The following is an 18,125-nucleotide window of genomic DNA, read 5'->3' on the forward strand; positions in this document are numbered from 1 at the left end:
CTTAGTCTTTTTCATTCAATATAGATAGATTACCTTTGAATAATATTAGCCTTTATTACTAAGCATATACTTCATTATATTTTACTTTAACCTGCTCACTTCATTTTATTTTACTCTATTCTTCTCTCTCACTAGCATTTATTGGTATGGTTTCTTTAGCTTTTACCTTTTTATTGTTTAAGCAAACAAAACATGTTGTGAAGGCTGATTTTTTTATAATATTAGATCGATTTATGAATAGTAATAGTAGATAACTTATTAAGAAAACTAAATAATAGTATTCCTTTCTTTTACATGTACATTCCTTTAAAATCGGAGGTTATTTCAAAATCATCCAATGAAAGGAAATTCATTCATTAATATTGATAATAATTTTAAAAACAATTCATTAGTGTAATTCGAACAATGTTGCATTTTGGAAAAATTATTAAATTATTCTTCTTATGATAAAATGCTCATCATCCACTTTTTATTGATGTAACAGTAATATTTATATTTTCAAAACTAATCAATACTATTTTTCTAGTGTTACTAAATGAATATAGATTCTTTCTAATACTAATAAATATTGATATAGGTGCTTTACCAAATTGAATTGAATTCTTCTAAGCTAATTTATTTTTTATTGCTGTATTCCAGGTCATATTCAGTACATATCAACTGTAATCAAAGATGAGAGGAAAATTTTCAGAAAACGCTATGGTATTCAATTTTTCCTTGACACCATTAGGCGCAATTTTTCAAGTGCGCCTGAAAATGAAGAGAGTAAGGCTATTCGAATTTCACTTCTCGGCCTAATCAAATACTTTCTACAAAAAGAGTGCAATCATAAGGAAATATCTGCAATAATCGGATTCCTCGTTACTGTCAAGGAAGAAATATTGGTTAGTAAATTAGTTGAATTTTCACACAATCCTTGTTTTTATACTTTATTCAATCGATAATGTCTCAACTGTATATTGTCAACTGTTATTATAATCTCCTGAACATCAAATGAATATGAATTCCAATCTAATTTTTTTTAAACTAGATATTTTTAGGATTAGATTTTATTTTTCTGATTAAAAATATGTATTATTAATAAATATTTTCTTAAACTGGGAAATTTTTGGTTGAATTGAAAAATATCTTTAAATTTGTTTTCAACTGCAATATTAGTTCATGGAAATTCGTGAGAGCAGAAGTTTTGTATTGAGTTTGTCTACTAATTTGAGCTAATGTATCAGCTTGGGTTGTACAGTTTCAAATTCATCCATCAATTTCTATTTTGTGTTTGGACAGGTGTGTGAAGTTTTGGACATGCTCATCACTCTTCTGGAAAGTAAAAGTTGCAGAGACCAGTTGTTCATCTTCATGTTCGAGCCTCATACTGCTGACATCCTCTACTGCCTACTCATTGAGAAACACTTCACTATGGAACTGAAACAGCGAGTTCTGAAGGTTAGTAGATCCATAAAACTTGAACATGCAATAAAAAACAATAAACCTAAGGAAAAGCTTAAGAAATTAAATACTAAAGGATACAAACATCATAAATTTATGGAAATTAAAAGTCCTAATAAGGGTTTTAAATTGTAAGTCCTAATTAAAAATTTAAATTTAAATTCTAAATTTGTAGTCCTAATTTATTTTAATTAAAAGTCCTAATAACAGTTTTAAATTGTCATATTCTTTCCTGAAATTTGATTTATTATCAAACTAGTTTGTGTCCTGTACCACGCTAATGCTCACGAAACGTACAAATAGATTTTATAATAGAAAAATGAAATGTTTTTATTTATAAAATAGAATTATAGTAACCTTTGAAATTAATAAAATAATAGAAAAAGAATACAGATTATTGCTACTACTTTTGGTGTTCACACCATCGTAAGGTTATAAAAATAAATTTCAAATAAACGTTTACTATTATTTTATTAATTTCAAAGGGTACTATAATTCTATTCTATAAATAAAAGAAAGTAGCCCTGCATTCATACATTTTAAGAAATGTTTTGTGCCTGACCTTTTAAAAGATGATAAAAAAGATAATTTTGAATAAAATTTAGAATTTAGAAATAGGCCGACACATCTAGAAAACACCTGAGTCTATACCTAATTCATGCAGGTGAACGGGCTAGAGTCAAGAAAACTTCAATTAATCTTGCCATGCCTGATTTACTAGGTTTCTACTATAAACTAACACTACACTTTGAAATAATTAAAAAAATACAAACAACTTCAATAAACATTGGCAACTAAAATCGAACAACAGAAACAACAATTTCATGTTACTTTGTTGACATTCTTCATCTGATTTGGGGGGGCATTACTATCCCTCATTTAGATAACAATACGTCACAAAACCAAACAATATCAGTCATACAATCACAAATTAATTTCAACATGAAATTACTCAAGAAAGAAAAGCCCGTTGGACCCAAATTTCGTCGATAGTAACCCATATAACCCATTTCATAATAACTTGAATCCCCACTTTTGATTGACATTCTCGAATGAACCTTTGTTTCACTACACTGCACTTTCGTTGGTCTGTACCTTGCTTTATCGTCGGGGTTACAGTACCTTGTTTTTGGCGGTGAACCTTTACCGGTTGAAGTTGGCTTGACGGCGACGTCCTCTTACGTCCCTAGACCTGTCGTCTGAACGGGTGTCTTGAAGCGGTGTTACATAAAGTTGCGGAACCAAAGGGGTGGTACATGAAGTTGGTTTGGGGACACACATGAACCGCTGTAAATAAATGTATTACAGCATTAATTTCTAACTCTTCCTACAATTCATCAAAAGCTAAAACAGGAGTTATCTATTGATTACAATTAATTAAATTCTCTCATTCTATGTGAATCCTCATTTTATATAGATTTTTATCTTTAAACTACTGATTCTTTGCATCAGAATTAATGGATCTTTCTTCACAAATAATTCAAAAGTTCTGTTAGAATTTAATAAATTAGCGTTCAGTTAAAAGCCTTAACGCCATGAGAAAACACAGTCAGAAAAATATAAAATTGAGTCTTAAACTCAATATGAACATAATCTTAAAAATTTCATTCCAATTTAAAGGCTATCTTCCTGACTTTCAGCAATACTCTACGATAATATATCTCCAGAAACAATAACTCAAATGTAACGTAACTGAAAACTTTCTATACTTCTTTAGAAAAAAATTTATAATTATCTTCCATCACTAATAAAATCAAAAGGATTATTCTCAATCAATATTATTAACTTGAAAAATAACAGGCTTTGTTAATACATTACTCTTATGGAAGTTTCAATCAATTAAATTCCCTAAATTATATTTTAACCTTATTTTACGTACCTTAGCGGTTATTTGAAGAAACAATTATTCGTACATGACAAAGAAACACAATTAAACTTTTCAGGACATGGCACTACTAGAAAATTTAAACTTTAATAAAAATAAAACTAGCTCCTGCATTAACTAATGATATAAACTTATAAACTTGCCCAAAAAGGGCGAAACATAATGACTATATCTTTACTCTCGTAGTGCTCCTAGCAAAGTGTCCTCCGAAACATAATCTGGTCTTGCGGCTGGGGAATCGCCCCACTACTGTATTTAGAAACAGGTCTCCTATTGGGCGAAGGGAATCAATTTGACCAATCGTCGCGTGGCTTCTAGAGCCTTTGGACCAAATAGTAACTGCAAAATCGGTAGTTTGTTATAATTTCAATGCTTGCTGTTTTCCAACTTATCGCACTCTATGTCGCGACAGGAAGGCTAAGTTTTAGAGATAATTCCATAATCTACATTCCTCGATGACTCGGAGCCACAATTTTTAAATATCTATCATGGGAAACTCGAAGTCATGGCCGTTCATAATAGAGAGAGAGAGAAAATAATTTATTTCGCTAACTCACAATAATGGCTCTAGTCTATTGCGTATTAAATTTACTGTTATAACTTGGGAAAAGGCCTGAATTGAAAACAGTGCTCGGCACAGTTTTTAATGCAAGAATTAACACTTGTTTCCTTTTAGATTCTATTATCTAACGGTAATGTATTTTTCAGCTGATCTCCGTCCTCCTGAGAACGGAGAAAATCTATGATCGCAATAAAACTAGACTCCGGCTGTCCGATCACTCTCCCATTGGCTTGTATCCGGGTCTAATTGCAATGTTACCAGAGAATAACTTTTCAATGGAATTCACCGTTATACTTTTGGAACAGATTTTATTGACAGGTAATTATTACTTTCCATCCTCTTTCAAATTCAAAATAAAAAAAATAATGATTTTACAATACTTGTTTTGTTTGGTATACTATTTCTTTCAAATGTATAAATTATTAAACTCATTAATTTATGAATTGAATTTATATTTACGGTTTTAATATGTTGTTCTTCCGTTTTTCGCTCTATTTTCTTCTAGTGAATCAAATTCTTATATGTTATTGTTTATTACTTTTTTCAATAAAATTAGACCCTGTTGCACAAAAGCCTGTTGAATTGTAACCATGATTAAATTCCACGAGAACCAATCAGATTGGTTTTACTGAGAAGAAGGCTTCTCTGATTGGTTCTTGTGACATTTAATCGGAATTAAAAGTCAACAGACGTTTGTGCAACCGGGTGATAATCTTCTAAGTAACAAAATATCACTGAAATAGAAACTATGATAGATTTATGTAAACTTGTTGATTTGTAGAGAGCAGCTCAAGCTACGCTAGTGCACTATCGCTGATCCACGCTCTGGCTCTGTGCAGTGTTGATGTCAAATTGGAAGCAGCTAGGAAAATACTGACTGTCACATTCATGAGACCAACGGCGCCTCAATTGTTTGCCAAGCAGGTTAGTTGTTAACCTAATATTTCATTTAATTTCTATTAATACAACCATTTGATTCCAATGACACACTTATAATCTGGTACTAATATCAAATACAGTAGATAGCTTGACGTTGAGACAATACGAGAATTATTCTTGAACCTCAATAAGTGATGAAAATATAATATTTCTCATCTGAAATCATTGTGATGGAATGCCCGGTTTCACCAAGCTTATTCAAGACGCTTGAACATGGCCAAGTAGGGGGATAGGCCTTTACAACACATGCACTGCAATAAACGATTTATATGGCAATAGTTGCTGTCGATAATTCCATTGCACGTGTGTAAAGCCTACTCAATTTGACCGTGTTCGAATGTCTTAGCCGGGCTTCGGTAAAACCAGGAATTGTTTTCTCGTTCTGCTTGGGTGGTTTTTATTGTTACAAAATTAAGTTATGTTTCAATGCTCATTACATAATTTGTATGTAGACTATTAATCATTTAAGAATTCTACAACATCTCTGAAAAAAGCAGGTTTGAATATCGAAGTGAATTTGAATGAATTGAAGGTGCTATCTGTTCTTATAAACTAGAATCAATTTTTCAGTAATGTGAAATCAAAAATCTTCTAAACGTTTGAGCTATGGAGAAAGTGCACAATAGGCTATATTTAAATTTGTTCTACGAATCAACTATCAATGTATCAAAATAACTATCAATGAATTAAATATGATGAATTGAAAACACAAGTTTGTCTTTTCTACTAAAATGATTTCATTTCACACAACCTAGGGTTTCGAAGCTCAAGGCACCATCTCCAGTTGAAGGTTGAGCCTTAAACTCTGAGTAAAGTTGAGTTCAAGCAGAACCCATCAAAATCTCAAGTTTTTTAATAATAAAACCGTTTTAAATAAAAATACTACTTATAGGTTTTTTTAATTTCATCATGGATAATAAATTCAGTAAAATCTCTGACTACAGTGTCCAATAAATTGAATTTGCTTCGCAGTTGGGATGGCAAGACTGTATAACACGACTGCTTGTCAAGTGTCCAATCAGCGTTGGGAAATCGGATTCGCTGCCAGATCTGATGTCTTTCGAAGAAGACAGCTCGGATGTGATTGGCCCATGCAGCATTGGCGGCAGATGCTCCCCCTCTTCAGTGTCGCGACTGTCCATGTCTGATGCTGCTTCCACACTAGAGCTGGAAATCAAGGGTGAGAATACAAATTGAACATTAAATTGGTTGGAAAAGAATGTTGGGCTTGCTCGATAGAAGAGAAAGTATTTAGCTGTGTTTATTAAAGTAACAGTACTCTTGCGAACTATTGGGAGGAAAAGGGAACTAAACTGTCTTCCCTCCCGAATTTTGATAGGACCCAATTTTGGTGTCTCCAAAATAAGGTCGTCTCCTCCTATCCATTACTAATTTTTTCATAATACTACTAATCAAGAGTTTAGAGGATAAAAATGAATAGAAAATTGGCTGAATAATTCATGTAAGAAGAGTATGGTAAAATATCCAGTTGAAGAACATTTTAAGCCTGAAAAACACTTTCACTCACCATTTTGATTTCTTGTTACAACTCATACAACTATATTTAAACTTCCCTGGAAACCTTTTTATTAGATTCTGGTAGTTTTTTTTAATAAGCCATTGAATAAAATATGATTAGCTCGTGGTTATGATTATCCCAGACTATCTCATGAATTATTTACTATGGTTCTATGTACAGATTAAGTTATTATATTATACTGTAATAATATCCTTGTTTGTAATTAAATGTTCTTCATTTATTCAACAGAAGTGGCTGAAACCGTAAGTCATGCTGTAGCAGATAACATTCATTATGCTGCAGATAACATCACTTCGGCTGTTGCATCTGTTTACACTTCATTCAAGCAGAAAACTGTTGAAATGCAGGTAAACCACATTTTTATTATACTAATTACTAGTAGGTAACCCATGCTCTGCAAGGATTTGATTAAAAACTTGACCTACTGAAATTTTGAAGAATATAAAATAGGCCTATAATCATCCTCTGTAAATTAAGAATCTTAATGCAGAATTTCAAGTTAATCATTAGGGTAGTTCAGACGTGATGATGCTTTATTCGTGAATTTTCTATCCCTTACGTGTATAAAGCAATTATATTATAGAATAATATAATTTAAAAAACACTTCATTCACATGGGCTACTTTTTAAATTAATAAAACAATATAAAAGTCTTAAAGCACCCTTTATTAAAAAAAAACTTTAAAATAGTTTAACAACTAGTTTCGGTGATCACACCATCGTCAGGTTATAAAACGTTTATTATAAAGGTTTTGGTATTCAAAACGTTTATTATAAAGGTTTTGGTATTCAAAACGTTTATTATAAAGGTTTTATAACCTGACTAGTTGTTAAACTATTTTAAAGTTTTTGTTTTTAAATAAAGGGTGTTTTAAGACTTTTATATTGTTTTATTATATACTGTAATGTATTATATTATAGACTATCAGAATAAATTGAATTGCCGTATTCATGGGAACTTATTGCCTCTATTTTTGTTTGTTTTGATGTAATTTGAATATTCAGTACCCCACCGTATAAAGCCAAGAATCTTGAATTTAAAACAGGAGCTGAAGTACTTGTCACACGTTTTAAAAATGTTGTCAAATTGTTGCAGTATTTGCTGATTATTGATTATTTGTTTATTTTTGAGAGTCTCTGTTCAATTTCCCACTCACCATCTTGAAGTTCTGGGAGTAATCTCAAATCTATTTCCCCTTGTTTCAACTTTGATTTTAATATTCGATTAGTTCATTCGATTGTGTAAACATACTTTTAACACTAGTTTCAGAATAGTATTTCTATAATTTCAGGAGAGTCTTGAGGAATTTGGAGAAACAGCTAGATGCCGACTGAAGAAGCGGCGTAGTTTGACTTCACTTGAAGAGCCACAAAGTCCATTACCAGTCAGGACTTCTCAGCTACTTGCTTCTCTTGGTCTCGATATGGACACTATCAGCTTCACTAATAGGTAATTAATTCATAATAGAATTTGCCTTTCAACTCAACAATGTGATTTGTTTTAGATGCATTAGATGTGTAGGCCCAATTATAAAATTCATATAAATAATAATTGATATAAATAATAGACGTGGCACAGGATTTATTAACTATTAGAATTGTGCTTCATCATATTGTTTAGGCCACTATATTTCAAAGAAGAGGAATATTTTATTCTACGTTTTTTTATGTTCTTTTCCTTTATCGCAGAATTGCAGAATATATTTGGGAGATGAATTTTCAAATGTTAATTATTAGACGTGGATTGTATCAGTGAAAGTGAAAGTGACCGGCACAATGGAAATATAATCTCCATGAGTTGACATTTGCACTGAATGTTTGCACTGAGCAGAGGCGTGCGAGTACGAATAGTCCCATTATGGCAACTTATGGCAATGACATTGTCACTGTGAAGCCACAAACACTGCACACTCATCGATTTTCGTTAGTACAATATTTTGCCGTCTTTATCTGATTAAACGGAACATGACAACCATCATCTGTTTAATATAAATATCGGGGCACCTATATCATATTATATTAAGCGAGCAATTTCTGTATTCATATATCTGTTTATTTTTATATCTGGTTATTTATGTTTAACGGAATACGAAAACGGCTCTAACGATTTTCACGAAATTTGGAACATAGTAGGTTTATGATATAAAGATTCGATTGCACTAGGTCTCATCCATGAAAAAACTCGCTGAACGACATTAAAAGGATAATTCATCCTTGGCTGAAACAGCTGTGGATAGTAAAAAAGTGAGTATGTGAAAAATCAAAATATCGCATTCCCAAAATTCATAAGATGACGTATAGCGAGCTGTGAAATATAAACACGATCATTTTAGAGAATTGTGTTCTGTTTATCAATAAATAAAGATAACGAGCGAAGCTCGGTGCCCCGATATTTTTTATTATTTTATTTATAAACATAACACAATTCTCTAAAATGATCGTGTTTATATTTCACAGCTGGCTATAATTATGTCATCTTATGAATTTCGGGAATGCGATATTTTGATTTTTCACATACTCGCTCACTCACTTTTTACAATCCACAGCTGTTTCAGCCAAGGATGAATTATCCTTTTAATGTCGTTCAGCGAGTTTTCCCAAGGATGAGACCTAGTGCAATCGAATTTTTATATCATAAACCTACTATGTTCCAAATTTCCTGAAAATCGTTAGAGCCGTTTTCGAGATCCGTTGAACATAAATATCCAGATATAAATAAATAAAAACAACCAGATATAAAAATACAGAAATTGCTCGCTTAATATAATAGGATATAATTGATAAGGACGGCAAAAAATGGTTGGTCTAAAAATCGATGTGTGTGTAACTTATACTCAGCCTACCGGTCACTTTCACTATCAATCAATGTTATGTGGCAATCTAGCTTAATTGTCATACATTAGCAAACATTTGCACTTTCTAAGTTATTGTTGTAAGAAAGAAAAAATTCTTCTCATTTGTATTGAAGTTGAACTTGATTTTTCTGGGATTTCAATAACACTTCTCAATTATGATCTAAGACTCTTAAATGATGAAGAAAAAATGAAGATCGTTGTTTTTTTACGTTATTCTTTACAAGTTTTTTCTTTACAAAACATTGTTTCATTGCCCATGGTATCTTTGGTGTCATTGAATCAAATTAGTGTTAGTCCTAACACTAATTTCTAACACTGTTCGTCTGTCCTAAAATATAAGTGTATCTTGACTGCAATGCAAGTATTCTGAATCTATATACTGGATTTTTTTGGCTGAGTATGATGCTCAGCCTAGGCTGAGCTTATGTGTGGGTAATGATACGGATGATGAAGAGTGATGAGGGGACCTACATCTCAAAGTGAAGGTTTCATGATTTATACTACGTTCATTCATTCATTTGATGTTTTCAGTGACAGAAGATCTCAGTCTAGTAGTGACGAAGGAGATGGTGAAGATGCGCCAGCTTCGCCGCAGCTGTCACTGGAGAGCAGCAATTCGATCACCAGCCAGTCCAGTTTGAGTCTCAACTCTCAGACGGTTGCAGTCGATGAAGCCACTGAGGACGAAATTCTTTTCGACGCTCTGCAGTGAGTTCACTTCCATCATTTTCCACAACCACTTATTATGTCGAATCAAGTTTGTGGGTATCTTTGATTCAACTAACTACAATTTACTCTATGAACAGAGATATTGTAGAATTTCTCCATATTAAGGTGAAATAAAAGCGATATTATATCAGTTGCACATAAATCATTTGAGCCAAACTCAAATTTCAATGCACAAACGCATCATCGATTTTATTCCACCTTAACTAACTACAGCTGAGCTTAACTGTTCCGATTATTTTTTCTATCAGTTCGAAAATATTTTTCTATAGTCGGAGACGTTTTGTCTTTGATCGAAAACTTGCAATAATTGCTACCTTTTATCCAATGGACCTAAATAATTCCACATGATAATCTACAATAACTCACCGATATAGATGAAGTATCCAATAAAACCCGATATCTGTAATGTTAATATTTCAATGTTATGTTCTGTTTCCCAACAACAAATGCGGTAAAATATACATATGAGCTAGAAATGGTTTAGATTGATTTCATTCAAATTTGTATTCTAGGTATTGTATTGCATACATTGTATTCTAGGTACATTGGGTTCAACTAAGTAAAAATCAGGACTCTTATATTTTACTAGGCGGCTCAAATTGAAAAAATGATAAAATCATTCATTGTTAGCAAACATTCAGTTTTTGAATTTTGTCACACAACTATTCTCTTTGATATTCCAAATTTAAGAATGATTGTTTGTTTGTCCAATAATTGTTGATTATCATTCTCAACTGCAGACAACTGAAAGCTTTGGATGCTGAAAAAGTGTTTGATAGAGAGCAGGAGCTGTGCTATCTGGTCGTCAACATTCTCTTCACAATCATGTGGCGAGGAATTGATGCCAGTCAAAAGGATGCATGGAAGGTTAGTCAATTTTCATCATGGATAATGTAACTTAGTCAATCGGTTTTGGGAGTAAAGATTCAGCTCAAAAAAGATGCTGGCTCGACCGGTCAGACGGCCCACTGCTTCCCCTACATTGTTTTGTTTGTGACATGCCTACACTTCCCATGGGCAAACATTTTTTTTCCAAATATAATAAAATTTCCCAAACCGTATTAGCATACAAGTTTGTGAAACATTTTTTATGTGTGAACCCAGCTTAAGATAGTCTAGAAAGAAGTTTGATTATTGTGAATTTAAAAGAAATTGAAAAGTTTTACTCAAGCTAGCAACACTGTAGACAGACAGACAGACAGACAAAAGATATTTATTTCAAAAAAAAAAAAAAATGCACTTTACATACAAAGTAATAATCTTATCTACTCATTATCAATATAAAAATAACAAAGAATAAAATCAACCTCATGAATACAGTAAGCCAAGTAAATCTTTAGAAAATGGTCTGCATGGGCAAAAAATGCCTGTGCGCAAACCAGAGTTGCATATTATAAGTTTGTTAGAAAGAAAGGAAACACTAATTTTGCTGCATTCAGAATCCTATTTAATATTATTATTATGTACAGAGGATTATTGGATAGCTCAAAAAAAATAATAAAAGGTTAATTACTGTAATGATGCATACAGATTCCAAGAACAGTAGTCAGGTTGTCACCACCAGCGAATTTATCAATTAAGGTAGGTATAATTTGTTGTGATGATGTTTTCTGAATTGTCCACTCCCAGCTGTATTAAAAATTTCTTCAATTCCAATTTAAATAAGGATTTTGAGACGTCCTGAAATACTATGTGGTGTGGGAAGTGACGAGCCAAGTTACGGTACAGAACATGTGAAATATAGAAGGAATTTGTTTGTGTAAGGGATCTCTGGAGGGGTATAGCTGTAATACCAGTGTTAACAGCATACCGCGTTTGATGCATATGTGTAATGGGCCCAAGAATGTTCATAATGGAGAATAAATGTATTAGAATGTTTTTAATGAAGAGCTGTCTTACAGTCAGGACCTCAGTCTCCTCAAAGAGAATTTTAGTTGAGAAACGAGGATTTTTTTTTAGAGCTACTTTCAAAATGGCTTTCTGGACAATAAAGAGTGGCTGAAGTACCGTCTTGCAAGCACCACCCCATGCGACTATACCAAACTCCAAAAGGGACTGGACATATGCAAAGTATGCCATTCTAATCTCTCTCTTTTCCAGTACATCGCTCATCATTCTAAATGCATATATATATTTTCTAAGTCTTTTTTTTATGTATTCAATGTGAGCAGACCACCTCATCCTATGGTCGAAAAATACGCCCAAATACTTGTAGGAAGTGACCATTTCAATACAAGAACACCCACATGTAACACTGACAAAATCCCCACAGCAGTGAACTTTCAAACTTGATAAATTGTAATCGGTCGTTGGTCTCAATGATATTGGCATAAATTTCGTTTTCGTGGTGTTCATTGTCAATGTATTCTGATCAAGCCATGTTTTTATGTAAAAAAGGTCATTTTGAGCATTTTCCTTAACTTCAACCCAGCTTCGCCCTTTCAAAAATATCAATGCATCATCTGCAAACAAAAATAACCTCCCATGTATATTTACTTTTGATATATGTAATATAAGGTTCAGCTGTCACGTGTCATTGGCTGCAATGCTTTGCATGCAGTGATGATGTTCGTAATTTAATGCATTTCAACCAATTTCTCCCAAGTTTACTTCCATTTCACTGGTTTTAACTAAAAAGTGACTGAACTTTGTTATGCAACATTCCCATTCTCCTCAGGACGAGACATCTAAATAGAAAAGGCTGTTATATTATCCGTTAGAAGTAAAGTTTTATTTTTATCCTTTATTCTGAAAATTTTAAAATCAAACCACTCTTTGAGATCATAGTATAAAATGGTTACTATGGTCTCAAAAATCACCCTTATTCCTTTAACTTTATACCCTTATGCATACAGACTTGTGTTATTAAATTTCTCATAATATTACAATAATTTGTAATAGGCTAGGAAGGCAACATACCACCTAGACACTTCAACCACCTAGCACCAAAACTCCACAATTTACTTCCTGTACACATCAAGATAATAGAAAACTCAAGAAAATTTAAATGCGCCGTTAAAAACTGGATCACAACAACTGGAAGACATAATATAGAAAACATAATTTCGAACAATATGTAAGCTCACTTATCCAGTGTATTTGCACTCTAAATTTAATTGTATTACTACTACACCTGCTCTAGAACATGGGTTTCCCATAGTTGAGTAGGTTAATTTCCGAAAAATGCAATTTATTTATATTTGTAGTAAATTTCATATATTGTATTGTTGAATATTATGTACATTTTATTGATTAGATTGTTCATTTGTATATTAATGGAAATAATTTAAATTAATTTTATTTTGTTTACACGTATAATTTATTGATTTTAGTGATGTATGATTTTATTGTTTTTTATTAAATAAATAGAAAACTATTGAAACATTAAACTATTAAATAGAAACATTGGCTTACTATTATCAAAATTCGGAAAGGGAACAGTTTTGGGCTAGGCCTGTTGGTCCTTTTCTAATCGTGTATTCGATTTGTGCATTGGTTAATGTAAATGAATAAAAAATTTCTATTTCCTCCACCTACTGTCCAACGTACTTACTTTACTCCCTGAAACATAATACTAAAGTGTCCTTTTTTCGCTCTCGGTAGTAAAAAATAGAAAAACTCCCTAGGGAGGAAAAGTGACCCCATTTAAATATCATGGGAAGCATCTCTATTTTAAAAACTTACATTTGAAATATGTTAGAAGGTCTAAGCTCAGATGAGGAAGCATAATAGAGGTGTCTGTCATTGAATCAACTGAATTCAATACCACAACCAGAAATTTCATCAACTCATGAAATAATTATATGTTTGTATGATATTATATTCTTACTATTAGTAGAGGATAAAAATTTATACAAATTTTAAAATATTTTATTCTATTCAAAATACCAGCCAACATATATTTTTCATCTGCAATTCAAATCTGAACCGCGTGATCTGGAGTCAGCCATTTTTGATAGCCGCTCAGCTGATAATTGTTATAACTTTTGCCGATAGATAGCGCAATCGGCGGTGCCAATCAGACGACCGGGTTTTACGTTTTAGATTTTAGGTTATGTTGTTAGGAAACATTGTCACCAATAACGTAAGTTATTGAAATGATTTGATTTGCAGTTTCTATAAAAAAATGTCTATGGAGGAAAAATGTTGTGTACATCACGAGCAAAAAATACTTTTTCTCCCTCAGGAAAATTGTTGCCCTCGGCTTCGCCTCGGGCTTCAAACTTTTTCCCACAGGGAGAAAAAGTCGTACTTTTCACTCTAGATATACACATAACTATTCTATTCTATTCATCCTTATAGGTAAAAAATAGTAACCCTTTTCTACTATGGTTTTCAAATTCTGAGGAAGAAAAGACAAAAACATAGAAAAATTTTATCGTATAATATCATTGCTATTTCTTGTTATATGTCCACCAACGGTAGAGCATGCATGACACTCAGTCGACATACAATTATTGTTGTGTCATCACAGCTGTGATCACAGTGAAAAGCTTTGAGAAAAAAATTTAAGGTTAGGTTTTTGTTTCTCCGATTTTTTTCTTGTTTATTTTTGTCTTTGCTGTTATATTTTTGAGGTTAAATTATTTTTATATAATTATTAATTGTAATTTTCCAGTATGAATGTACATGCATGTTCATCATGCAAGTTCTATCGTTAGTGACCAGCCTAACGGATAATATCATAGCCGTTTCTATTTAGATGCCTCGTTGTTGCTTAATCGAATCGTTGTGCCTTACGTAATCTATTCGTCTATTTAGCTTCATTCATCGGTTGTGAATCATCACTCTCTCTATTAGGCTGGCCACTAACGCTAGAACATGCATGTTTATCATACACATTTTCTTCATGCATGTTCATCCTCAGCAAGAAGCTTCTAACATAAAATAAACAACCAATAACGATAAATAAACTACTGGAAAATTACAAATTAATAATTTAACCTCAAATAGAGGAGCGAAGTAAAAATAAACAACAAAAATGTGGAGATAAAAAACCTAACCTTAAAATAATTTTGCTCTGGGCGTTTCTCTGTGATCACAGCTATAATGGCACAACAATGTATGACGACTGTGTATTATGCATGTTCTTCCGTTAGTGAAATCTGTTCCTACTTAGTTCATCCTTAGGTATCTGTACCTGTATTCAGTTTCATTAATCGGTTCTGAATCACTCTTTCTATTGGGAATAGTGCATAATCTAGGGAATACATTCCCTAGTTGACAGTATTATTTTTACTGTGATTAAATTTAAAATATCGGGGCACCGAGCTTCGCTCGTTATTTACTTATTGATAAACAGAACACTTCTTCTCCTTCTTCTTCTTCTTCTCTTCTTCTTCTCTTCTTCTTCTTCTTCTTCTTCTTCTTCTTCTTCTTCTTCTCTTCTTCTTCTTCTTCTTCTTCTTCTTTCTCTCTGCCCCGCTTGTGCCTCACAGCGTCGGGGTAGCCTCGGACCACCGCCTCCAGTTGTCCCGATCCACAGCCAGCCTCCGCATCTGCCCCACCGTCTTTCCTCTTTCCTCTCCCAATCTTCTTATGTGCTCTTCATACGAGTACCTGGGCCGTCCTCTCTTCCTCCTACGACTCACAACCACATTTGCATATTGTTTGGCTTTCCGTTCATCATCCATCCTCTGTATATGACCCCACCATCCTAATTGTCTCTTATCTATAACTTCTTTTATATCCTTCATTCCAATTTCCTCCCTGATCCGTTCACTTCTTATTCTATCTCTCAACGTTCTTCCCGCCGTTCTTCTGTGGCACTTCATTGCAACTGCCCTAATTCTGCTCATTTGCTGTGATTTTAAGGGCCAACTTTCCACTCCGTATAAAACTATAGGCTCTATGATGCTTTTGTATACTCTATTCTTCACTGTGGTACTCACTTCTTTCTTTCCAAAAATACATTCTCTTGTACCCTAGAAAGCCCGACTAGCTTTAGAGATTCTATTTCTTATTTCTTTATCCAATTTTCCATCTTCATTGATGACTGTTCCCAGATACTCATATGATTCCACCTGTTCCATTCGATGCCCCTCTACTTCAATCACCACTCTTTCTCCCTAATTTCCATTTACCACCATCACTTTACTCTTATTTACATTCAATTCCATTCCTTTCCTCTTTATTTCCTCATTCCACTCAGTTACAGCTTCTTTCAATTTTCTTTCTGAGTCTGCATTCAGCACTATGTCATCAGCAAACAACATGGCTTGAACCAAGATTGGCCTCAAGTTCCAACGACCCACCATTGTTCTCCCTGTCCTCCGCTTGCAAATCTTATGTATTTCGTCCATAATGACAATAAAAAGTAGTGGACTCAAGATGTCGCCTTTCTTTATTCCCTTTTTCGACACGTTTCAAGACCTTTGCAAATGAAAAAGGGAAAAAGATAAACAGAATACAATAATTGTTCAAAATGATTGGAGAAGGACTAACAGGCACAGCCCAAAACGGTTTCTTCCCCGAATTTTGATTTATACACTATAAATAGTCCAAAAAGTAGGTTATGCTCCTCCATACACTTGAATTCAGGTCCAATTTTCAGTCCAAATATTTGAAAACAGAAAAGTTCTAATTTAGATTGTTTACAAATCAAATTGAATAACAAAATAACACTCACTAATCACTTAAAACTGTAAAATAATGATTAACTTTGAATATTATGATTTACTCTAATTCAGAATGATATTATAACATGTCATGTCAACAAATCAGATTATTTTGATCAAGTCTATTAACATTTCTAGATAATATTTCTCGTGAAATACGGTAAGCTGATTGATTGCACAGCTGATCTCCCACACAGGCACACGCATCTTCATCGACAAACGACGAAATTATCATCTGTTTTTCCAAGGCTGAATTATTATTATCATTTTCATGTTCTTCAGCGAGTTTTCCCAAGGATGAGACCTAGTGCAATCGAATTTTTATATCATAAACCTACTATGTTCCAAATTTCGTGAAAATCGTTAGAGCCGTTTTCGAGATCCATTGGACATAAATAAATATAAAAACCAAATATAAAAATATATACAGAAATTGCTCGCTTAATATAATAGGATTAGTGTAATGTATATGAATATAATGTGTGTGTGTGTGTGTAGGAGCGAGGCGAGGTGATGGCATGCATCAACCTGGTTGGGCTGAACAACAGACTGCACTGTTCGCACGTGGAGCTGAAGCTGCGTATTGTGGAGATGGCAGTGACAGCTGCACTGAGTGACATGCGTGACTCGCCCAACACGTCGCACAACGCCGCACAACTGCTGCGCTGGGTCTACGACCTCACTGTGCTCCACAACCCCAACAACCACCACTCCAACAACGTGTCCGCCAGGGTCAGTACCGGTACACTGCACTCCAACCTCCATAATTCCCACATCTATAATTCGTTGTTGACGGGACCAAGCGTCTACTACGAATTATAGAGAGTACGAATTATAAAGCTATGCAGGAGGATGAGAGGGAGATGATGAGTAGGAGGAGGCTAATCATGGAGGTTGAAGAAGAAAACATAATATGAATTATAGAATGCTAAATATTAACTTAGTTAATAAATACTGAGCAAAGAGAACTTATTTATGATATAAATTATAGATAAAAATAATTTTAAAAACATCAAAACGTAAAAATAAAACGTTGATAAATTGAAATAAATGAAATGAATAGTTGAATATACTTTAGATAAATTCAAACATAGATAGATAGAAATTAAACTCAAAAATGAGTTTTAAAATGAAAATTTTCAAAAAATATTGACAAAGTTGTAAACGAAAAATGTTCAGAATTCAATCAACTTATATTTTTAAGATTCTCATCTATATTAAATATGGTTCTAATACTGGACTATGTGATTTCCGGTTGATGATTCATGTATGGAAAATTAGTTGGCGATAGCATAGTAAAATGTAATTATTTCCGAGTTCCATGATGTATGAAAAAAAACAGGAACTACGAATTGTAGAGAGTTCTAGCTGTAAAACTACGAAATATAGAGGCCAAAGTTAATCGAGCTTTCTATTTTACTACGACTTATCGAGAGGACCGAAATACATTGCTTTTACTACGAATTATAGAGATTCTTGCAAGGGACCGAGCACCTACTATAATAATAATAATAGAGGATTACTAATATTATCGAGGTTTCTACTGTAATTAGTA

At 33.1% G+C, this 18,125-nt stretch overlaps 1 protein-coding gene across 7 annotated transcripts in view; it reads left to right on the top strand.

Annotated features, from left to right (window-relative positions):
* Positions 1-18,125, top strand: part of LOC111050942 (neurobeachin-like protein 2) — a 347,898-nt gene that overhangs the window by 56,325 nt on the left and 273,448 nt on the right. For all 7 annotated transcript variants that reach the window (XM_039432468.1, XM_039432467.1, XM_039432463.1 and 4 more), the window contains exons 23-32: positions 640-884; positions 1,282-1,440; positions 4,037-4,208; positions 4,672-4,814; positions 5,802-6,009; positions 6,598-6,716; positions 7,662-7,819; positions 9,756-9,932; positions 10,694-10,820; positions 17,069-17,302. In XM_039432468.1, coding sequence (XP_039288402.1) covers positions 640-884; positions 1,282-1,440; positions 4,037-4,208; positions 4,672-4,814; positions 5,802-6,009; positions 6,598-6,716; positions 7,662-7,819; positions 9,756-9,932; positions 10,694-10,820; positions 17,069-17,302 — 1,742 coding nt within the window. The remainder of the gene's footprint in view (positions 1-639; positions 885-1,281; positions 1,441-4,036; positions 4,209-4,671; positions 4,815-5,801; positions 6,010-6,597; positions 6,717-7,661; positions 7,820-9,755; positions 9,933-10,693; positions 10,821-17,068; positions 17,303-18,125) is intronic.

Source organism: Nilaparvata lugens, chromosome 7, assembly GCF_014356525.2.
Source record: "Nilaparvata lugens isolate BPH chromosome 7, ASM1435652v1, whole genome shotgun sequence".
Lineage (NCBI taxonomy): Eukaryota > Metazoa > Arthropoda > Insecta > Hemiptera > Delphacidae > Nilaparvata > Nilaparvata lugens.